This window comes from Eleutherodactylus coqui, chromosome 2 (assembly GCF_035609145.1).
Source record: "Eleutherodactylus coqui strain aEleCoq1 chromosome 2, aEleCoq1.hap1, whole genome shotgun sequence".
NCBI lineage: Eukaryota > Metazoa > Chordata > Amphibia > Anura > Eleutherodactylidae > Eleutherodactylus > Eleutherodactylus coqui.
Window position 1 is genome coordinate 83,126,993 of NC_089838.1, and position 22,090 is coordinate 83,149,082.

The following is a 22,090-nucleotide window of genomic DNA, read 5'->3' on the forward strand; positions in this document are numbered from 1 at the left end:
ACAGAGTCAGAGCCTGGGACCGCTCACGTCCTACCCACCCCCAGAATTGCGGGCCCCAGCTCGGTGGTGGTATGTTCGGCGGTGTATGCTTCTTCCACTAAAGCACCCTCCTCCTCCTCCTCAACCTCTGTCTCGCAATCTAGATGTGTCAGCAGCAGCAGAACGTCGCCAGCAGTCGGTGTCGCGCGGCGTGGCAGCACAGCGGTGGGCAAGCGTCAGCAGGCCGTGCTGAAACTACTCAGCTTAGGAGATAGGAGGCACACGGCCCACGAACTGCTGCAGGGTCTGACAGAGCAGACCGACCGTTGGCTTGCGCCGCTGAGCCTCCAACCGGGCATGGTCGTGTGTGACAACGGCCGTAACCTGGTGGCGGCTCTGCAGCTCGGCAGCCTCACGCACGTGCCATGCCTGGCCCACGTCTTTAATTTGGTGGTTCAGCGCTTTCTGAAAAGCTACCCACGCTTGTCAGACCTGCTCGTAAAGGTGCGCCGGCTCTGCGCACATTTCCGCAAGTCCCACACGGACGCTGCCACCCTGCGCACCCTGCAACATCGGTTTAATCTGCCAGTGCACCGACTGCTGTGCGACGTGCCCACACGGTGGAACTCTACGCTCCACATGTTGGCTAGGCTCTATGAGCAGCGTAGAGCTATAGTGGAATACCAACTCCAACATGGGCGGCGCAGTGGGAGTCAGCCTCCTCAATTCTTTTCAGAAGAGTGGGCCTGGTTGGCAGACATCTGCCAGGTCCTTCGAAACTTTGAGCAGTCTACCCAGGTGGTGAGCGGCGATGCTGCAATCATTAGCGTCACCATTCCTCTGCTATGCATCTGGAGAACTTCCCTGCAAACCATAAAGGCAGCCGCTTTGCGCTCGGCAACCGAGCCGGGGGAAGACAGTATGTCGCTGGATAGTCAGAGCACCCTCCTGTCTATATCTCAGCGCGTTCAGGAGGAGGAGGAGGCGCATGAGGAGGATGAGGAGGAGGGGGAAGAGACAGCTTGGCCCACTGCTGACCGTACCCATGCTGCTTGCCTGTCATCATTTCAGCGTGTATGGCCTGAGGAGGAGGAGGAGGAGGATCCTGAAAGTGATCTTCCTAGTGCGGACAGCCATTTGTTGCGTACAGGTACCCTGGCACACATGGCTGACTTCATGTTAGGATGCCTTTCTCGTGACCCTCGTGTTACACGCATTCTGGCCACTACGGATTACTGGGTGTACACACTGCTCGACCCACGCTATAAGGAGAACCTTCCCACTCTCATTCCCGAAGAGGAAAGGGGTTCGAGAGTGTTGCTATACCACAGGACCCTGGCGGACAAGCTGATGGTAAAATTCCCATCCGACAGCGGTAGTGGCAGAAGGCGCAGTTCCGAGGGCCAGGTAGCAGGGGAGGTGCGTAGATCGAGCAGCATGTACAGCCCAGGCAGTGCAACAGTCTTTAAGGGCCTGGCCAGCTTTATGGCTCCCCAGCAAGACTGTGTCACCGCTCCCCAGTCAAGGCTGAGTCGGCGGGAGCACTGTAAAAGGATGGTGAGGGAGTACGTAGCCGATTGCACCACTGTCCTCGGTGACGCCTCTGCCCCCTACAACTACTGGGTGTCGAAGCTGGACACGTGGCCTGAACTCGCGCTGTATGCCCTGGAGGTGCTTGCTTGTCCTGCGGCTAGCGTCTTGTCAGAGAGGGTGTTTAGTGCGGCTGGGGGAATCATCACAGATAAGCGTACCCGCCTGTCAACCGACAGTGCCGACAGGCTAACACTCATCAAGATGAACAAAGCCTGGATTTCCCCAGACTTCTCTTCTCCACCAGCGGACAGCAGCGATACATAAGCAATACGTAGGCTGCACCCGCGGATGGAAGCTACGTTCTCTCTCACCATCCAAAACGGGGACATTTCTGCTTCATCAATCTGTGTCTAATATTCCTCCTCCTCCTCCTCCTGCTCCTCCTCCTGAAACCTCACGTAATCACGCTGAACGGGCAATTTTTCTTAGGGCCACAAGGCTCACTCATAATTTTTCTAAACAATTTTTATATGTTTCAATGCTCTTAAAAGCGTTGAAACTTTAACTTGAACCAATTTTTCGTTAAACTGGGCTGCCTCCAGGCCTAGTTACCACTTAAGCCACATTAACCAAAGCGATTAATGGGTTTCACCTGCCATCTTGGTTGGCCATGGCCAATTTTTTTGATGTACATTAGTACTGTTGATTCAGCAATTTTTGTGGGCCCTCGCCTACAGTGTAATCAAATGAATTTTTAGCCCACCTGCATTACAGCTGACGTTACATCCGCTGTGTTGGGCAATGCAATGGGATATTTTTGTGTACCGCCGGTGGGTTCCAGGGAGCCACCCATGCTGTAGGTGCACACGGAGTCTAACCTACATGTGTCCACTTGTAAAGAACCCCAGTCAGACTGGGGCATGCAGTGTGGGCCGAAGCCCACCTGCATTAAGCACAACATTACTACCTCAGCTGTGTTGGGCAATGCAATGGGATATTTCTATGTACCGCCGGTGGCTTCCTGGCACCCACCCATGCTGTGGGTCCACAGGGAATTATAAATGCATCTGTTTCCACTTGTAAAGAACCCCAGTCTGACTGGGGCATGCAGTGTGGGCCGAAGCCCACCTGCATTAAGCACGACATTACTACCTCAGCTGTGTTGGGCAATGCAATGGGATATTTTTGTGTATCGCCGGTGGGTTCCAGGGAGCCACCCATGCTGTCGGTCGACAGGGACTTCACAATAGGGAGTTGTACCTGCCTGTGTCTATGAATTAAAAAGCCCAGTCTGACTGGGGCATGCAGAGACACCTTGACAGAATGAATAGTGTGTGGCACATAGGTTCCCCATTGCTATGCCCACGTGTGCAGCTCCTGATGGCGGTGGCACAGGATTCTATTTCTCATTGCTTCTGTACAGCATTGTGGGCTATCGCCCCGCCCCTTTTAAAGAGGGTCGCTGCCTAGCCGTGCCAACCCTCTGCAGTGTGTGCCTGCGGTTCCTCGTCATGGCAGACGCACTTCTAAATAGACATGAGGGTGGTGTGGCATGAGGGCAGCTGAAGGCTGCGCAGGGACAGTTTGTTGTGTGCTGTGGACACTGCGTCGTGCGGGGGGGGTTGGGCAGCATGTAACCCAGGAGAAGTGGCAGCGGAGTGTCATCCAGGCAGTGATTGTCCTTTGTTGGAGGTAGTGTGGTGCTTAGCTAAGGTATGCGATGCTAATGAGGGCTTTTCAGAAGTAAAAGTTGTTGGGAGGGGGGGGGGGGGGCCCACTCTTGCCGGTATTGTGGCTTAATAGTGGGACCTGTGAACTTGAGATGCAGCCCAACATGTAGCCCCTCGCCTGCCCTATCCGTTGCTGTGTCGTTCCCATCACTTTCTTGAATTGCCCAGATTTTCACACATGAAAACCTTAGCGAGCATCGGCGAAATACAAAAATGCTCGGGTCGCCCATTGACTTCAATGGGGTTCGTTATTCGAAACGAACCCTCGAGCATCGCGAAAAGTTCGTTCCGAGTAACGAGCACCCGAGCATTTTGGTGCTCGCTCATCTCTAATCATCACACATGAGTTATGCTTCATTGCAAACTAACTAGTTGTGACTGATGTGAAAAAATAGTTACAAAAGTAAGTTTAAAAAAAATTACAGAATAAAATATAAGTAAGATAAGAAAAAATAAACGACTCAACACCAGACTTGACAAATTATATAACAAAATGGGGAACCCATTAACCCATTCCTGTACTTTATTTTAGCGTAAATATGCTAGTTTTAAAAATAAACAATTATACATTAAAAAGGTGTTTTTTTTTACCATTTTACCCCTAATAAACCTAAAAAAAACCTGTAAAAAATCAGTGAAAAAAGATATAAAAAATAGCCCTGTATGTCATAGAACAAAAAGGTAGCTAAAATTTTGGCAGCTGATGGGAAAAAAAATGGGTCTGTAAAACCACCACATGGGTAAAATCCCTAAAAAGTGCCCTTTTGGACCGAAACATCCTCGTCCTCAACGGGGTTAATTATGCTTTACTATTTTTGTATTATAGGCACTAAATATGTCTCCTCCTTATCTGCGGATGATTGCTTTGGCATGGGGAAAATCGCATACAACGATGGTGACTATTACCATACTGTTCTGTGGATGCAAGAAGCTCTGAAGCTCCTGGATGAAGGGGAAGAGGCCACAATATTTAAAGTAGATGTTCTAGACTACCTCAGCTACACTGTTTTCCAGATGGGAGACATCCATAGGGCTGTTGAGCTCACAAGAAGACTACTAGCACTTGGTGAGGAAATGCGTTTAGACTGTATCCACCGTTATATATGTGTTATCAGTTAGAGACTCTGTCACCATCACTCTCACAGGGAACACCATAGGGTAGCGACAGTCACGCTCATTACAATAATATACCTGTTGTGCAGTCGTCTTGGAGAAATGTTTTTAATTAGTTGCACCCAGACCCAGGAAAAGAAACCATTGTTTCTATTGTGTGATTTTTTTTTTTCTTTTCTTTTCTCGCAGCACTACGAGAAACGATGCAAGAGACAAAAATTGCAGTATGTCCTATTTTTTAGGCAATTCTGTTGAAGAATTGCCTATTCTACCCTGTGGGAGCAGCAAAAAAAAAATTATATTGCGTTTGCATGTACGCGAACGCGTTGCGTTTTTGCTCCCTTAGGGAAGAATGGTCGATTTTCGCACACATGAAAATCGCAAATGCAGCAATGAGATTTCTCGCAAAGCTTATCGCACTTACCTAAAAATTGTGGGTTTGCCAATGCAATATTGATCAGCTTCCGCAGATGTAAATGCACCGTAAGGCTGGGCTCACATGGGCAGATTCCAATTGCGGAGACATTCTAAAACAGGAAAAATAAATCGCTTTTTCACTCACGCTCGCGGATATGAATTGTGTATTCTGTGAGTGGAGGAAAAATTGCGGCATGCTCTATTTTACTGTGGATTCCACACAGACGGCCTCCATTGAAGTCAATGGAGGTCGTTTGATCCACAGCCCATGCGCAATTAACATTGCATAGAGGCTGCGTGTACCCATGTCATCGCACACGGGAAATACGAACATTAAAAAAAAACCTGTATTGCGCATGACCGACGGTGAGCTGCTACAGTCATCTGCAATACAGAGAAATTGGGGTACGCATGGTCACCGGCTGGGTTCACAGCTGGAATGCATTGCGGGCCCCCCATGTGGAATCTAGTCCGCCCATGTGAGCCCAGCCTAACTGTCCCATTGATACCAGGTGCTGGATTTTACAGCTCCACTTAAAAGATAAATAGCTAAAATTCTGGCTTTTTAATGGTCTTTTATGTGTGCATTTTCCGTTGTAGAAATGGATAGACCTTTGATCATCCTTTTCCTTCCTGTCCTTTTTAATGCTTTATTCTTAACCAAAACGTTCCTCTTGTGTTATACATTAACCTTGAACATTTTGCAAGGTAAATTCTCAGCTTCTTGATAACAGGACTATAAGAAACTAAAAGATGAGAATGCAATGTTTGTAGCACAACTGATTAGTTATTCATGAACATAGTAAGACTCTCATATATGTATACATGTATGTAATCCTATTGCATTAAGATATTGTTCTGGTTTCTCACTTATTTCTTGTTCTTCTATAGATTCCAGCCATGATCGAGCTGGAACAAATTTGAGATTTTTTGAGAAACTACTGGAAAAAGAGAGAGCCGAAGGGAAGATTAACAAGACTACAGAGAAGGAACCTTCCACCCCAACGTCTGGTGTGTATTCCAGACCCCTGGACTACCTGCCAGAGCGTGATACTTATGAAGCCCTGTGCCGTGGAGAAGGAGTAAAAATGGTAACTTATTATCAGATTGACACTCGTCTTCAAATCTTAAATGGGTGCAGGATTTCTAAAGTCTGTGAAACGGTTTTGTCATGTCAATCCACTGCCTGTATAATGTAAATGTTCTATAATCAGATTATTATACAAAACTACCAGAATTGGGTCTTCTGATTGACATGTTTCTCCACCCTTGAGTGAAATCTATTACATTATACACATTCAAGAAAGAAACTTTACTTTAAAACGACCTTCCAGGTTTTCCATTACTAAGGCTCATATCAGACAAGCATATTACGGTCTCATTTATTAGTCTGTATTACAGGTGAGTTTCCCAACCTGACCGCAGGTCTCTTGACCCATGCTCTGAGCATCATAGGTCTTAGGCACATTTCTCTTAGTATATACCGTATGCAAAAAATACCTGTACTTTATATTTTTTTGCTCTTGCTATAATAATACAAATAATCGCTCCTTAAACTAATATCCTGATGAGCCTATCATAGATTTTGTTTATACGCTGCAGCCAGTTAAAGGAGGCAGAACTGCAGGGGGAGCGAAAGAACAGCAGCCTGAACCAATGATAAGAAAGAAGGTGTGTCTCCATGAACTAATGAGTAAATGAGGTGTGTTTCAGACTACTGCAGATACAGTAAATAACCTGTAGTCATAGAGCAAAATTCCTGATGAGCTGAAAAGCAGCCAAATACCAAGAACTAAAGAAAATAAACAACAGATAATCATCTCATGTAGGTACTGTTTGCATATAATTGTTTATCTCCTGACTGGAACAAGCCTTCTAAAAACTCTAATGCAGTGTTCCTAACCAAGCCTCCCTGGATCCTTAGAAATCAGAGTATAATAGACAATTCGCCTAAGACAATGTAACCCAAATTATGGTATCCTTTTACTAAAAGTTATATACTGTATTGCTATGCATTAAAAATGGGCATTTAAAAACCCAGTATCCTCCACATGCTGCTCTCACAGTTATTAGCTATATTCCGTATTTTCTAGTTAACTAGCTATATAAAGTGGGAGAAATCCTATATAATTGTTATTGTGTACTAGCAGCAATTATTGAGTTTATTGAAATTAAAAAGCAACAAAAGCATAATTCACCACCTCAGTGGTGTCATCAGGGGTTTGGGGCTAAATGGCAGTCCAGTAGAGGGATGAAAGATAATTTATAGTCTCTGATGACCTCATCAACATACGTCCTCCCAACAGGGGCGTAAATAAAGGCTCAGGGGCCCTGATGCAAAAGGTGAGCTGGGACCCCCCCCCCTCTAGCTGTATCTGTACCCGTACCCATACCTAAACCATGCTGTACAGAGGCATAACTTGAAGCTTCTGGGCCCCAATGCAAAACCTGTAACAAAGCCCCCAACTATAATACTTTATTCATAGTACTGGGCTCCCTATATGGAGAAGAGAGGCCTTATGGGCCCCCTAAGGCTCCTGGGCCCGGGTGCAACCGCGTCCCCTGCACCCTTTATAGTTACGCCCCAGTCCTCCAATCCAATCAAGTTTCCCAGTGAATGAATAAGGATCAGTATAACTTGTGAGGAACAGTCATGCGTAATATTGAGTTCACCCTATAGCATCTGGTGACAACATCAACTTGCATCTTCCAATCAGATCAAGTTTGTCAACCAATGAAGAGAAATGTAATTTGTGAGGAACAGCCATTCATTAATAATATTGAGTCCACCCTATTGCAAAGATAATGTAATCACTCATCAATGCTATTGTGCCTGCCAACCACCAGTTAAACCCCCCTCTCCTGGCTATAAATTGTCCTTCATCCCCCCCCTACCTACCACATTGGACTGCCATTTAGCCCCAAACCCCTGATGACGCCACTGAGGTGGTGAAACATGTTGAGGGGGGCCTGTCTGTTGCTCTTTAATTTCATTGAACTCAACAATTGCTGCTACTACACAATAATAATTAGGATTTCTCCCTCTTTTTATATACCTAGCTACCTTGAAAATATGGAATATAGATAATATTTCTTAAGCTGGGTTCACACGGAGCGGAATTTCCATGTGGACTTTCCGCACGGAAATTCCGCCGACAATCTTAAGCCCAAGCCTAACCAGCAAGGTGGACGAGATTTGCAAAAATCCCGTCCACACGCTGCGGAGAAATCCTTGCGGCGAAGCCACACTGAAATTGACATGCCGCGCGAAATTCAAAGCCACGGCATGTCAATTGTATCACCGTTTCCTCGGCGGCCATCTCTCCTCTCTATTGGGAGAGATGGCCGCAGTGGAATACAGGAGGTGAAGCCGCTTCAAAACTACGAGTTTTGAAGCTGCATTTCTGCTGCGGAAATTTCATGGTATTTCCGTGCGAACCCGCTCCGGTCATACCGCGAGATTTCCGCAGGATTTCCGTCCCGTGTGACCGCAGCCTTAGAGCAGCATGTGGAAGATACTGGGATTTAATCTACAAAACATTCCGTGAGATTGCATGTTTACTGGTGCATTGTGTAACACATTATGCTTCTCCCACGATGACATGGTAACGCAGAAGAACAGTTTGGAATCATGACCCATGTGAATGTAGCAGAGATGGCATTGTGTCCATTATTCGTACTATGGAGTTAGGGCTAACTCACACAGCTGTATTTGGAGGCTGTGTTTGGTAGCACATTTCCAGACACTAAAACGGGTTCCACCCTTGGAAAGCTTAAAAACCTCAAGGGAAATGATTTCCTCCTTTTACTTGAAATATTTTCCTGCCCTCTGTCGGTTCCTAAATGTAGGAACCCAACACTACAAATTCAGAGGTGTTTTTTTTTAACTTTCTTATTCAAGAAGAATATGAGGGTTTTCCTATTTCATGTTCAACCCATTAAGGAGCAAGCGCCATAAATATACAGGCTTTAATCCTGGCCGATAGTAAATATATGGCGCAGGATTAAAGCTCCTGCAATCAAGCAAGTGCAGGCCAGGTTCTCAGCTGTCAGACACAGCCGAGGATCCTAAGGAGAAGAGAGAAGTGGTTTTTAACTGCTTCTGCTTTTTACAACTGGCTCCTAACCAGTTCTAACAGTGACTACTGTTGCTATAGGAGGCATATTTTTCTCTATATCTGGGGCTTCTATGGATGTCCAGTTTTCCAGTTGCCCTCCCTCTGTGAACACTTTATATGCTGCAATCAACATTGATTGCAGTCACCGATCCTTGCTGTCAATTGCATGGCCTCAGCTTCTGAGCCCATGCCATCTTCTTAGCTGGGGCATACATTTATGCCATGGTGGCAGGAATGGGTTAAGGGGGTCTGTCATTAAAATTTTGTATTATATAATGCCACCATAGCGCTATCGGGCACATTTAAGGTACCCAAGACGTTTGCTTGTATATAGTATGGTGCCATGTCTGCAAATAGCCTGCATCCAGGACTCAAGGCAGGTCAATCGGACCCCAGAATCATAGTGTCATTATTCACGCTCCCTCCATTGCTTGTCTGCCTTCCTTTAATAAAATAGTTTTTACTATTATTAGTATGTTCACTAGCATCTCAACACAGTTCGGGCTGGAGCCTAGCATTTTACCTTTTTGTTATTTTTCTTCTTTTTACCTTTTCAGTATATGTCGGGCACAGCCATCATACCCTTTCTGTGTAATGTGCTGGTGTCCCTTGCATTGCTGAGATAATAAGAAAGGAGGGGGACTGTTTACATATATTGGTGCCAATTTAGTGTTTATGTTCAGCATAGTTTACATTAGTAGGCGCCAAAGATAGGGTGCATTTTTTTCAACTAGAATATTCTTACATTCTTCGTGAAAGACGTTCTCTCTGGTCTGATTTTTAGAATCCCCGAAGACAGAAAAGACTCTTCTGTCGGTATCATGATGGAAACGGGAATCCTTTTCTGATTTTGGGTCCTATTAAGGAAGAAGATGAGTGGGATAGTCCACGTATTGTGCGTTACCTGGATGTCTTATCCACTGATGAAATTGAGAAAATCAAAGAGCTGGCTAAGCCAAAAGTAAGTAAAAAAATACAGATGCTTGAAAATACATTCCTAAGTGTCTATAGAGTAACAGAGGACAAGTGTCGGGCCTGCAATTTAAGTGCATTTTTCTAGTTTACGTAGTTACCTTGGTTGAAAAAAAGGACATGTGAATCAAGTTCTGCCATTATTTTGTCAATTATACATTATTGATCACAAGATGTTCAGCTCTGCGGGCATCCATTTAAAACTGGAGTTTTGTACACCGGTTTAAAACTGCAATTACAAAGTTCGAGCAGCACTATTATTCTATTTGCCATCATTACTGCCTCATCAGTTAAGGCATTCCATCGTTTGACTGTTCTACAGTAACTGTAAAGAACCCTTTTCCTATATTGATGTGTAAATCGTCTGTAATGATTGTCCTCTAGTAATTGTATAGTTCTTGGAGTGAATACATCATCTGCAACTTCTCTGTATTGACCACACATATATTTATGTAGATGAGATTTACCCTGCCCATCCCATTTAATAATCTAGTTGCCAACCTTTGAACCCTTTTCCAGGTCTCCAATATCCTTTTTACATTGTGAAGCCCAAATCTGAATGCATAGGCCTCATGTCCACAGGCGGATCGGATTAAGCATGCAGGAGCCCACAGCTGAATCCGACCCTGCCAGTGGTTGAGGACACTGCTTACCCGTCCAGGTCTTCTCATTTCTTCAATGCGGATGTGTGCGGAAGCACCAGCTGGCTGGCGCACATAGGGAGTGGAGTTTTTTTTTTCTTTTTTAAATCCCTCTTCCCCATGGAATCAGCGGCCCATCTGCAATTGAATTGCGGACTGGGCGTGGATCGGACGGCTTCCATTGCCTTTGCATGCTGCGATTTGTTTTCTGGACCAAGGGTCCGCAAATCAAATCTGCATGATTTATTTTATTTGCAGACGCCCCATGTTCTCCTATGGGCGGCTTGATATGCGGATCTTCCGCGCGGGTGCCACAAATCAAACCGGCCATGGACATTGGGCCTTTGTTGAGATACGAATTTATTAGATTTAATTAAATTAGATTTTTTTTTATAAATTAAACATACGGTGTAATCTGGTTGGTTGATTACACATGTAAATATTACTTAAAGGGGTGGTCTCGCGAAACCAAGTGGGGTTATACACTTCCGTATGGCCATATTAATGCACTTTGTAATGTACATTGTGCATTAAATATGAGCCATACAGAAGTTATTCCACTTACCTGCTCCGTTGCTAGCGTCCTCGTCTCCATGGTTCCGTCTAAATTCGCTGGCAGCTTGCTTTTTTAGACGCGCTTGCGCAGTCCGGTCTTCTCCATTCAGCACGAGCCGCTTCAGTGTGCTCCCCGCTACAGCTCTTCTGCGCATGCGCAGACGAGCTGTCACTGCTCGGGAGCGCGCTGAAGCGGCCATTCTGCACCATCCTCTGTTAGAGGAAGGTGCAGAAACTGGAGCTGCCCAGCGGAGAAGACCAGCCCAGCCCAGCCCAGCAGCCCCGAGAAGCCTCCCAGGTAAGTGATGGGTCGGGGGGGGGCTGCCGCTGCGCCGGGGGGGGGGGGCTGCCGCTGCGCCGGGGGGGGGGCTGCCGCTGCGCCGGGCTGCGCCGGGGGGGCTGTCGCTAGGCCGGGGGGGCTGCCGCTAGGCCGGGGGGGCTGTCGCTGCGATGGGGGGGGCTGTCGCTAGGCCGGGGGGGCTGTCGCTAGGCCGGGGGAGCTAGCGCTAGGCCGGGGGGGCTGTCGCTGCGCCGGGGGAGCTAGCGCTAGGCCGGGGGGGCTGTCGCTGCGATGGGGGGGGGGCTGTCGCTGCGCCGGGGGAACTAGCGCTGGGGAGCCGGGGGCTAGCGCCGGTTACCTGCTGTCTGGTCGGCGGCTGCGGGGCGTCTGGTCGGCGGCTGCGATGCGTCCGGTTGCCATGGAGACACAGCTGGCGGCGTCTCGGGAGCGCGCACGTCGGGCTGCAGCGAGCGACTGGGAAAGAGCCGGCGGCCATCTTGAGGAAACTTTTATAACTTGCTGAAACGCTGGAACGGTAAGTACGAACCAGCTAGAAATGTCATTTACAGGGGGGCTTAGTAATGTGTGTTTAATGGGGGGGACTGGGCAAAAAAAAAAATTAACTGCTTCCTCGAGACATCTCCTTTAAATGTATTACATAATAAATAGAGATGAGCGAACGTACTCGAGCACCGCAATTTTCGAGTACTTCTCTACTCGGGTGAAAAGATTCAGGGGGCGCCGTGGGTGAGCGGGGAGTTGCAGAGGGGAGTGGGGGGGGAGAGTTAGAGAGAGAGAGAGCTTCCCCCTGTTCCCCACTGCTACCCCCCACTCCACCACGCCATCCCCCGCTCCCTGGCGCCCCCCGAATCTTTGCACCCGAGTAGCCAGGTACTCGAAAATAGAGATGCTCGATCGAGTAATTACTCGAAACGAGTACGTTCGCTCATCTCTAATAATAAAACATTTTCTAAAGTGACATTATTTCTCCGTGTATCAACCTTCAGACAATATCATGTACTATATGTATGTGTGTGTAGCACATACTACCGGTATGTATATTTATAATACACACACACACACAAAAATAGAACATGCACACACAAGTTTCTGTTCACACCTGTGTCCTTTTTTCCCCTCAATGTGTTCACTTATTTTTGACAGCTAGTATAAGATATTCTATGGTATTTATGTATCCAGTTAAACCAAATGCTTACTAATGCTATCAAACGAGGAAAGAAAGAAAAAAAGAAAAGGGTTAAGGACCGCAAACCTCCTCCCAACATTCCTTGCTGACTCAGTGTCCTTGCGTGGATTGTGTGACTTTTCCTATGCACTGTTCAGTTCTTAGGTTATTCCAGGCTGATCGTCAGGATAAAAGATAACTGTCTGTATTTTACAGATGTAGCATGAAGTATAGATTGAGGGACCAGAATTACCCACTTTCAGTATTTTTCCAGCATATTTTCAGAAAAAGCTTTACTGAGTGTACATGGAAAGAGCAAGCCTTCCATTTCCAGATTATGGAAATTAAAAGCCTGAAGTGCAGCTGGAAGAAGGATTTGCAATATGGAAAGAATAAAAATGAAATTATGGAGAAACTATTCCAACTTAGATCAAACTGAACTTCATAATTTATTTGGCAGAGGTACTTTTGGTGAATTTAAATTAAAAAAGTTTATCACAAAGCACTGCAGTTGTGCGTGTACTGTCAGCTCATCCGATGTGTGGAATACAAGAAGTACTGTGGTAGTGGTAGTATAGCGGACTGGTAGTAGTCATCGCATTTACCTTACTTACACTGGGTTTTTTTTCTGTGATTTCCATATGGTCCATACATGACCATAAAAAGAATGGGGTAACATTTACATCAAAGGCTATCCAGGGCTAAGAAAAAAAAAAACAGAAAAGCAATGTACCTAAAAATTTCAACATCAACAATTTGCAACAGATGTAACATTACAATGCAAGAAAACCCTATCAGCATGATGTGGAAGAAATCCTCATGGGCTTGGTGCATAATTCCCTATAGTGGATTTCACTCACCATATTGAAATGGATGAAATCTGCTAATAACATTTGCTAATGTTATTTTCAGATAATGCTGTGAAGAAATCTGCAGCATGTGAACACACCTTCGGGTCTTTGAAGATACTCTTTATTGACCACTGTTGCAACTCAACACATACAAGGAGTCACAACTGGTTCTTTAAGTCTACAGCATTTTGTTCAACTCTAGCATAGTTTTCTACACTTCCTCCCATTTATTCCCTACCTGCATGTGGCAGCCAATCACAAAGTATCTCATGAGGTCATATTGGGGGTCAATGGATCCTTGATCTAAAGATGGTTATGGGTCCTACTTGTAAGACATTTAGGGCATATTCTGTTGCTATGCCATAATTGTAAATGCTGAGCATATCCCTCTGTCAGAGAATGAGGATTTATATAAGAGATACTAGAAATGTGGTAGCCCATTCAGGTAAAATAATGCTCATCTGACCATCCCTCCATCTGAATGCATTTACTGTAATGGACTAAATCCAGTTTAAATAGTGTGGAAAAGTAGATTGTTAAAGCTGAAAGAGTTCTGCATATTAAAAAGTGAAGCAGTGTTTTCTTGTCCACAGCTGCTTTTTTTGGAGTCAAGAATAATAAAAATGCCAAACATCCCCAGTATATATTTATTCACCATGACAACTGACGTGGCGTGATAAAAACCACATGTTGAGCCAAATTCAACTGATTCAAGTGATGATTTGGCAATAAAAATTGTATTATTTAAATAGTTGAATTGCCAGATTGGAGACAAAAGTCTAACTCGGATATTCATTATTGTATTAAAGGCTTGCTTCCTTAGTTCTAGTCAGTGACGGGGCTTTATGTCTTTCTGGGGACTAGATACCCTAGGAGCTGGACCTATTCACACTTTACAGCAGTGGTACCTTTAGAGCTAGAAAATGGGCCTGTTAAAATTAAGGGGGGAGTGCAAAATACCTGAGCAAGCTGATGGCCCTTAAAACAGTGTGGTTCCTTATAGTAGGATTTTTTTGTTTTAAATCTATTTCTGTATATCTAATATCTATATGGGGGCGCTGCTGGAATAACGGCTTTTTAAAAAAAAATAGAACGGTTGACTTTCATTTTCTTCACAACAGTGGTATAAAAAAGCTTGGTGTTTAGAGGAGCTTGCATGAACACTTCAGAGCGGTCCTGCGCCAGCCACTACACAGGGGTTAGAGCAGCAGCTTCCACTGTGAGCCTGGCGTAGCCCAGCACTGACAGCTGGTGCTGTGTGGAAAACCCCTTTAAAGACTGCTCTATTAGCTTGTAACAGTATTATCTCAACAACTGTGGTGGTGGTGGGGGGGACAGTCAGCTTGCTTGAAGAACACAGTGCAACACTTTTTGTTGGATTAGAATGCGTTTTTGACTTTTCCTTTAAGAGCCCATTGAGCTTAAAGGGGTTGCTCAAGATATAACTATTCTCCTAGAATGGCTCCCCGATGGGCAAAACATTACCAAAGACCTGAAACCTTCTACTGCCTGCTCCCCACAAGTCCCCTGGTGGCAGCTCATAGCTCATCATTGTCTCCTTCAGGGCAGCTACAAATATCTCGGCCTCCAGGACCCTCTTCTCTTCGTATATTGGCAGTCTCATGGTAGCTTCTCATGGACTTTTACTGTACAGTCTCTCTCACCTTTTCAGTCACTTGCTCCATATTCAAGACAAAAAATTCACAGCACTTATCACAAATTTAGAGACCATAAAACTTTCACAACTCTTATCAGCGTATGTATGATGTATTTACTCTTCTACCCATCTTGGAATGGTATTATTTTAAATGCAAATTAATCACTTTATGTCTGTGCTTTTGTATCCTGTTATGGCATTGATTTAATGGCAAATTAATCACACCAGGTCTGTGCCTGTTCGATGTATATAGAAATGCATGTTTATTCAGATCTACTCCATAAACCTGGGGAAGAACCCTGCGAAGGTTCGAAAGCTCGCTGTAACATCATGTATTTTTGTTAGCCATTAAAAGGTATCATATCTACAAGATTACTTGGTTTGTCCTCCTGAAAACAGCCAGATTAAAATGAAATGATTGATATGAAAAAACGATATCTAAGGCATAATTAATAACAATAGATTAGTGCAATAGCCACGGTACTGAGACACGGATGTTTCAGTCTAATTGACCTCTATCAATGAGAGAGACTGAAATAACAAGAAGAGAATTAGAAGTAATTACAATAGACTAATAAAAAAAATGAAGAAAAAAAGAAACATTTTGAAAAACCTATGCATAATATCATACAGAAACCATATGACCCTAAACACAAAAGAATAAATATAGTAGCCACTATCAAAAAAGAATACATCAAAATGCCTAAGTGTAAACCTACAATATCTCCATTACACACTACATAGCAGGGTAAAAATCTTTATTGCTTATAAACCACTGTATGTATATCACTGCACATAAACCACTATGTGTGTGTGTGTGTGCGTGTATATGTGTGTGTGTATGTATGTGTATGTGTCTGTGTGTGTGTGTGTGTGTGTGTATGTATGTATGTATATATATATATATATATATATATATATAATATGTGTGTGTGTGTGTGTGTGTGTGTGTATGTATGTATGTATGTATATATATATATATAATATATATATATATATATATATTGTGTGTGTGTTTATATTGTGTGTGTTTATATATATATATAATGTGTGTGTGTGTGTGTATAATCTTACGTATACGTGAACCCCATGAGAGAGACTAAATGCTAAAATAGCCTTAAGACCTTATTCAAGAAAAGGAAATAGTCTGTATACACAAGATAAGAGAGGGATCACCAGTGCAAGAACATTGAATTACTGTTGCTACAATAGGACTGAAAGGACACTTTAAAATGGACAATTCACCATATGTCAGTGACATGATATGTACTGACTAGAGTTGAGCGAACACACTCTGGCGAGCGTGATGCTCGTTCGAGTATTAGCGTACTCGATGGTGCTCGTTACTCGAACGAGCATGAAATCACGTTCGACCCCGCCCCAGCTTTTGGCCCCTCCCGCTGTGACGTGCCTGTTTATGCCCCTCCCTGCCTCGACGCAGCGCACGCCTTTTGAAAATTTTTAGTCTGGGAGAGAGAGAGAGACAGACACACGAACCAAGGAAAAAAAGGCTCGGGACCCTGCGTTCCACATAAAAAATTGCTCGAGTCTCCCATTGTAGTCAATGGGGTTTGTTACTCGAGTAGAGCTCTCAATTTTACGAAAAGCTCGACTCGAATAACGTGGACCCGAGCATTTGGGTGCTCGCTCATCTCCAGTACTGACCAAGATTGCCGGGACTGAATCAAACTCATCCTCAGCATGCTTATACTATAGGCAGTGCATTTATACCTGGAGGTGCTGATGTATTTTTTCTTGAGGTACCAAACCCAACTTTCATACTAATTAAATCCCTCTGTGAAGACCCAGGTAGACTGCAAATTATACTGCACAGTGTGAAGTTTCAGCAGCAGCAGGGGAAGAGGTGCACTGGAAGGGCTGTGTCTGACTGGCTGAGCGCTCAGCCAATTACAGGCAGCGCAGAGCCATTCATTGAATGACAGCTAAGCGCTGCCTGTGATTGGCCACAGCATTCAGTCATTTATTAAATGTGATTGGCTGAGCGCTCAGCCAATCAGACACAGCCCTTTCAGGAGGCTGAGCTGAAAGAGCTTCAGAACAGTTCTGGGGAGCCAAGCAACAAGACGCGCTGGAGCCCCCAAGGCAGTGGAGAAGTGAGTGTGATATATATATATAAAATAAATAATTTTTATTTTTTTATTTTTATGCCAGGTAGGGATGATTTTCAGGGAGGGGCTTATATTCCAAGCTTTTCCTTGAAAATCACTGTGGCAGTTACCTGCAGCCCATTGCTTTTAATGGGGCTGGCTGCATTGAAAGCAATGGGAGAAGATCGCGATCCTCTGCCACAGCTGTGGCAGGGGATTCTTGAGTCCCCACAGGGAGTCCCAGCATCACTGAACTCTGACAATGCTGTCACAGTGTTCAGTGATGAGGGGACTCCCTGCTGGAAGTCTTTATGTGCAGCACGGACCTTGCCGCTGCACACATGTCCTATCTTTTGCAGGTGCAAAGATTTTACGTAAAAGATGGACATGTGAACACATCGTAGGGAACCAGTGGTTCTATCAGACGCGCTTTTTTTGCGCACATAGCCAAATATAAAAAAAACGCTTGTCTGACTTTGCCCTAAAGGGGGTAAAATATAAATACACAATACCATAATTGTAGATTTTATTGTTCAGCCTTACTCACTCCAGAAAAAAATTGTGAAAAAAGCGAGCAAAAAGTTGCTTGTACCCCAACGTGGTACCAATACAAACTGCAGGTTGCTGCACAAAAGTAAACAAGCCCTCATAAAGTGTGACCGACAGAACAATAAAAAAAAATGATAGTGGCCAAAAGATGGCAACAACAAGCAATTTTAAAAAAGTTTTCATTTTTGTCTTTTTTTGCGTTTTAGTAGTTCAATATACAATAAACCACATAAGATTACAAGGCAGTAATCCTATCGACCCACAGAAGAAAGATAACATGTCCTTCTTCTTTTTTTTAACCACTGTAAATACTGTAAAAGCAGACCTTGCCTCCCCTTCCTTGTGAAATTGCATGTTTTGTTTTTTCCCTGATCCACTCATGTTAGAAATGTTGTAGTTTTCCATTACATTATATGGTATGTTAAATGGTACTGTTGAAAAATGAGCGTCGTGTGGAGCAGAGTGTTAAGGCAGTAGAAATGCAATCCTAAGCTCTCGCTCACGACCTGAAGGTTATGGGTTCACGGTTGACTCAGCCTTCCATCCTCCTGAGGTCGGTAAAATGAGTACCCAGCTTACTGGGGGTAAAAGATGACTGGGGAAGGCAATGGCAAACCATCACACAAAAACAGTCTGCCAAGAAAACGTCACAATGTGATGTCACCCGAGGAGTCAGTCATGGCTCGGTGCTTGCTCCCGGGGACTTTACCTTTAACTTACTATTGAAAAATACAACTCCCGTAAAAAAACAAGCCCATGTATCGTTGGAGAAATAATGTTCTCATTTTTGAAAGCGGGAATGGAAAAAATGAAAAGGGATTTAGCAGAAGGGGGTTTATTGGAATTTTATGCTATCCGTTGACTTTAGTTTGCTTTAGTTCTATCATTTTTCTTTTCTTTAACAATGCATAGGCTACTGCAGTCTGCCCTACAGTCATAGGCTAATGACTGTTCTACCCAGGGGAAAAAGTAGACATGCCAGATCCTTGTGTAGTCAGCTGAAACCTCTGTTTGTTTGTTGAAGATGGCTCTCTGATTCCATCAATCAGAAACTGAAGCCAGTGTGAACAGATCACCTGTTTCATTCATTACCGTATTTTTTTCAGTTGGCAAGAGCCACAGTTCGTGACCCAAAAACTGGTGTTTTAACCACAGCCAATTACAGAGTATCTAAAAGGTAAGGACTAATAACTGTTTTTGTTCTTAATGCCAAATGGAATCAAACTATTGGATCTGTAAACCTTAACGCCTCATTTATCAAAACTGTCTAGAAGTAGAACTGTCTTTGTTGCCCGCAGCAACCAATCACAGTACAGTTTTCTTATACTACCGAAGTAAAATGAAAGCTGAGCTGTAATTGGTTGCTATGGGCAACACAGTAGTGCTATTAAACAAATGAGGCCCTTACAAAATGCAATTAAATGCAGAAAATGGCAATAATGTTATATGCTGTACTGTATTCATTTTGTATATGTATTTACTGTGTATTTTTTATATGCAGTGTATGCATTTTGTTTTGCATCCATTGCATATAAATGCTAATGAAATGCCAGGGCATTACATGCTATGTGTAATCTTTGTACATGGCCACTTTTTAAAGATAGCTTTTTTGGCTACAATTCTGGAAACCGTTGACTTGCCATCTGACCAAATGTACAGTTTTGTAATGAGACTTTAGAATGACACTCATTCCTATACATAGTTATGGAGCCTAAAACCAGTTCTATTATAACGTCTGTTTAACTAGGCAGATACAGTGATACCTTTTTGACTTGAGAGCAGGCTCTCTCCCGAGTTTTTGGTCTGATTTTAAGAGCAAAAACTTTGGTTACAAAGCCTTGCTCTCAATGGGGCCTCTGCTGCTGCCGGTGGCCCCATTGGGAGCAATGGCCTGCCGGCAACCGCTGCGGTGATTTTCAGGGAAGGGCTTTAAATATAAGCCCTTCCCTGAAAAATCCCCCTTAGCTGTAGTAAAAAATATATACCCACCTGCCCGCTGCTGCCAAGGCTCAGGCGTGTCTAGCCGCCACTTTTTCTTCTGCATTTTTAATCCCCGTCTGCTAAAAAGCTTCAGAGCAGTGCAAGGAGAACAAGCTGTGGCAAGACGCCCCTGAGCCCTGGCAGACAGGTGAGTATATCTATATTTTTTTTACTACAGCTAGGAATGATTTTCAGGGAAGAGCCATCCCGATTGAAATCAGTGGGAGAGCTTCACGATCTGAAACGGATTATTGCCTTTTCCATTCATTCCAATGGGAAAAATTGATTTGACTTCTGAGTGTTTTGGGTTAAGACTACCGTCACGGAACAAATTAAACTCCTAACCCAAGGCACCACTGTATCTGTTTTAGTCAGGGACGACAGAAAGCTGTATGACAACTTTTAGGCCGGGCTCACACGAGCGTTCCGCTTGTATAATGCATGGTAAATCATGGAAATTCAAACACATTTATTTTTGCTGTTCCACTCACAGTTGTGTATATTCATTGAGTATAGTATGCGCGTAAAAAAGAATGCAGCATGTTTTATTTTACCGTGTATTATGCGTGATGGAGCCTTATTGTTCTCTGTTGGCGTGTACGAAAACGTTCTCCATATAAAATTACATTGCCTATGTGCGGCATTTTTATGGAACGTTGCTGAAAGACAACAGAAGGAAAGTTTTTTTTAAAAAAAAAAGAAGAAACTAGGAAGGCAGTCCTGACAGCATGCGTGACATACGCTGTCACGTGCAGGCAAACAATGCTGCGATACACCGTTAAACACCACAGTAAAACACAGCGTTGTACCATACGTTCATGTGAGCCCAGCATTATAAGAAGTGCGCTGGCTGCTCTTTATGGTTAGGACTTTTGAAATCCAGAAATGCTTATTTTTGCATTTATTTATTATTTTTTGAAGTTTTGTTGCAATTGCTGCTAAAAGTGTGGAATTGCTGCAAAGTAATGTTGCAGTCTTAATTTACAGTACAGTCTCAAAACACTATCCACATGTCGCAGAAAATAATCTGTGTGGATCTAAGAGCATGCTCCAGAGCTTCTAAGGCCGGGCTCACACGGCCGTAAGAATAAAACCGGCGTACTGCCGATTATTGCGGCGAAATTCTATAGCGCATGCCAGCGTATCTCACGCACCCGATCATGCAAATTTTTTTTGTTTTGTTTATATTTTCCACACCATTGAGAATTACATTGTGTATGGGGTTGCGTATTTATACACGCCCATAGAGAACAATGGTCTCCCGCACATGTATATACACGGCAAAATAGAACATGCTGCGTTCTTTTTTTGTCCTCGCGTATTATGCAATTCCAGCGCACTAATGTGAGCAGAACTGTGTAAGGCAATGTAATTGATTGCCTGCAAGTTACAGCATATCACATGAGCATACAGCGCACATGTAATACATGGTAATCATACGCCCTTGTGAGCCCGGCCTGAGACTGCATTCACAGCTGTGTTGGGGTTTTGCTAAACAATTCTGTTTCTCTGTTTTGTTGGAAATGGAATGAAACATTTTCAGTTTTTTTCTAATTTCTTTCAGAGGGGCTAAAATTAGCTGTCCTTTTGGGGATCATTCCCATTGCTGTATGCATAAAATGCTGCATCGATCATGTGACATTTTACCACTGAGTGAGCCGGTGGTGAGCTGGCTGTCACCACGTATTGCAGCAATTGTGCGCTGTGGCTGACAGTGTATGTCACGGAGTGTGACTAGTGTCCTTTTTCTCTAAATTCCCCGCTCTGTCTCATAGAGGCATTTCGTATCCGCATGTAACACAGAGCAGCGTAGGGTCTTAGCCTTAGGCCAATTTTGCACAGGCGTTTGTAAACCTGCCACGTTTTTTAAACACCGCCTTTTACAGTATTTTAGAATGGTATTTTTAAGCACATTCAACAGCATTTTTAACGCATTTTCATTGCAGTGGGTGATGTGGCACATTAAAAAGCGCAGGAACGCACCAAAATAGAACATATAGCGTTCGATTTGGCACGCGTTAGAAACACCACTATAACGCTTGTCTGAGAAGCCCCATTGAAATCAATGGAGACTCTGTACAGTGTTTTAAATGGGCGTTTCAAATGCCAGCTAAACGCTCTAAAAAAAAAAAAAAATGCCCATGTGAGACTGGCCTTAGGCCGGATTCACATGGGGCGGATTTCCTGCTTTTTTCCATGCGGACTTTCTGCCCATTTTCCGCATGTACATTCTGAAATCAAAATCTGCAGTCAGATTGAGCTGAAGTACTGCGTTTATTATTGTGTGTCCCAAGCACGTGAATTTTTCCACAACCGAAATGAGCATGCGGAATCAGCTGCCAATTTTGTGATTTCTATTGAGGCTTATGGACCTACAGATGCCATGGAAATGACACCAAAATTAACATGATGTGGATCATA

General features: G+C 44.0%; 1 protein-coding gene across 3 annotated transcripts in view; it reads left to right on the forward strand.

The window, feature by feature from the left end:
• The window catches only part of P4HA2 (prolyl 4-hydroxylase subunit alpha 2), an 87,451-nt gene that overhangs the window by 39,806 nt on the left and 25,555 nt on the right, over window positions 1-22,090 (forward strand). For all 3 annotated transcript variants that reach the window (XM_066591147.1, XM_066591146.1, XM_066591145.1), the window contains exons 6-9: window positions 4,069-4,308; window positions 5,664-5,863; window positions 9,675-9,851; window positions 18,796-18,866. In XM_066591147.1, coding sequence (XP_066447244.1) covers window positions 4,069-4,308; window positions 5,664-5,863; window positions 9,675-9,851; window positions 18,796-18,866 — 688 coding nt within the window. The remainder of the gene's footprint in view (window positions 1-4,068; window positions 4,309-5,663; window positions 5,864-9,674; window positions 9,852-18,795; window positions 18,867-22,090) is intronic.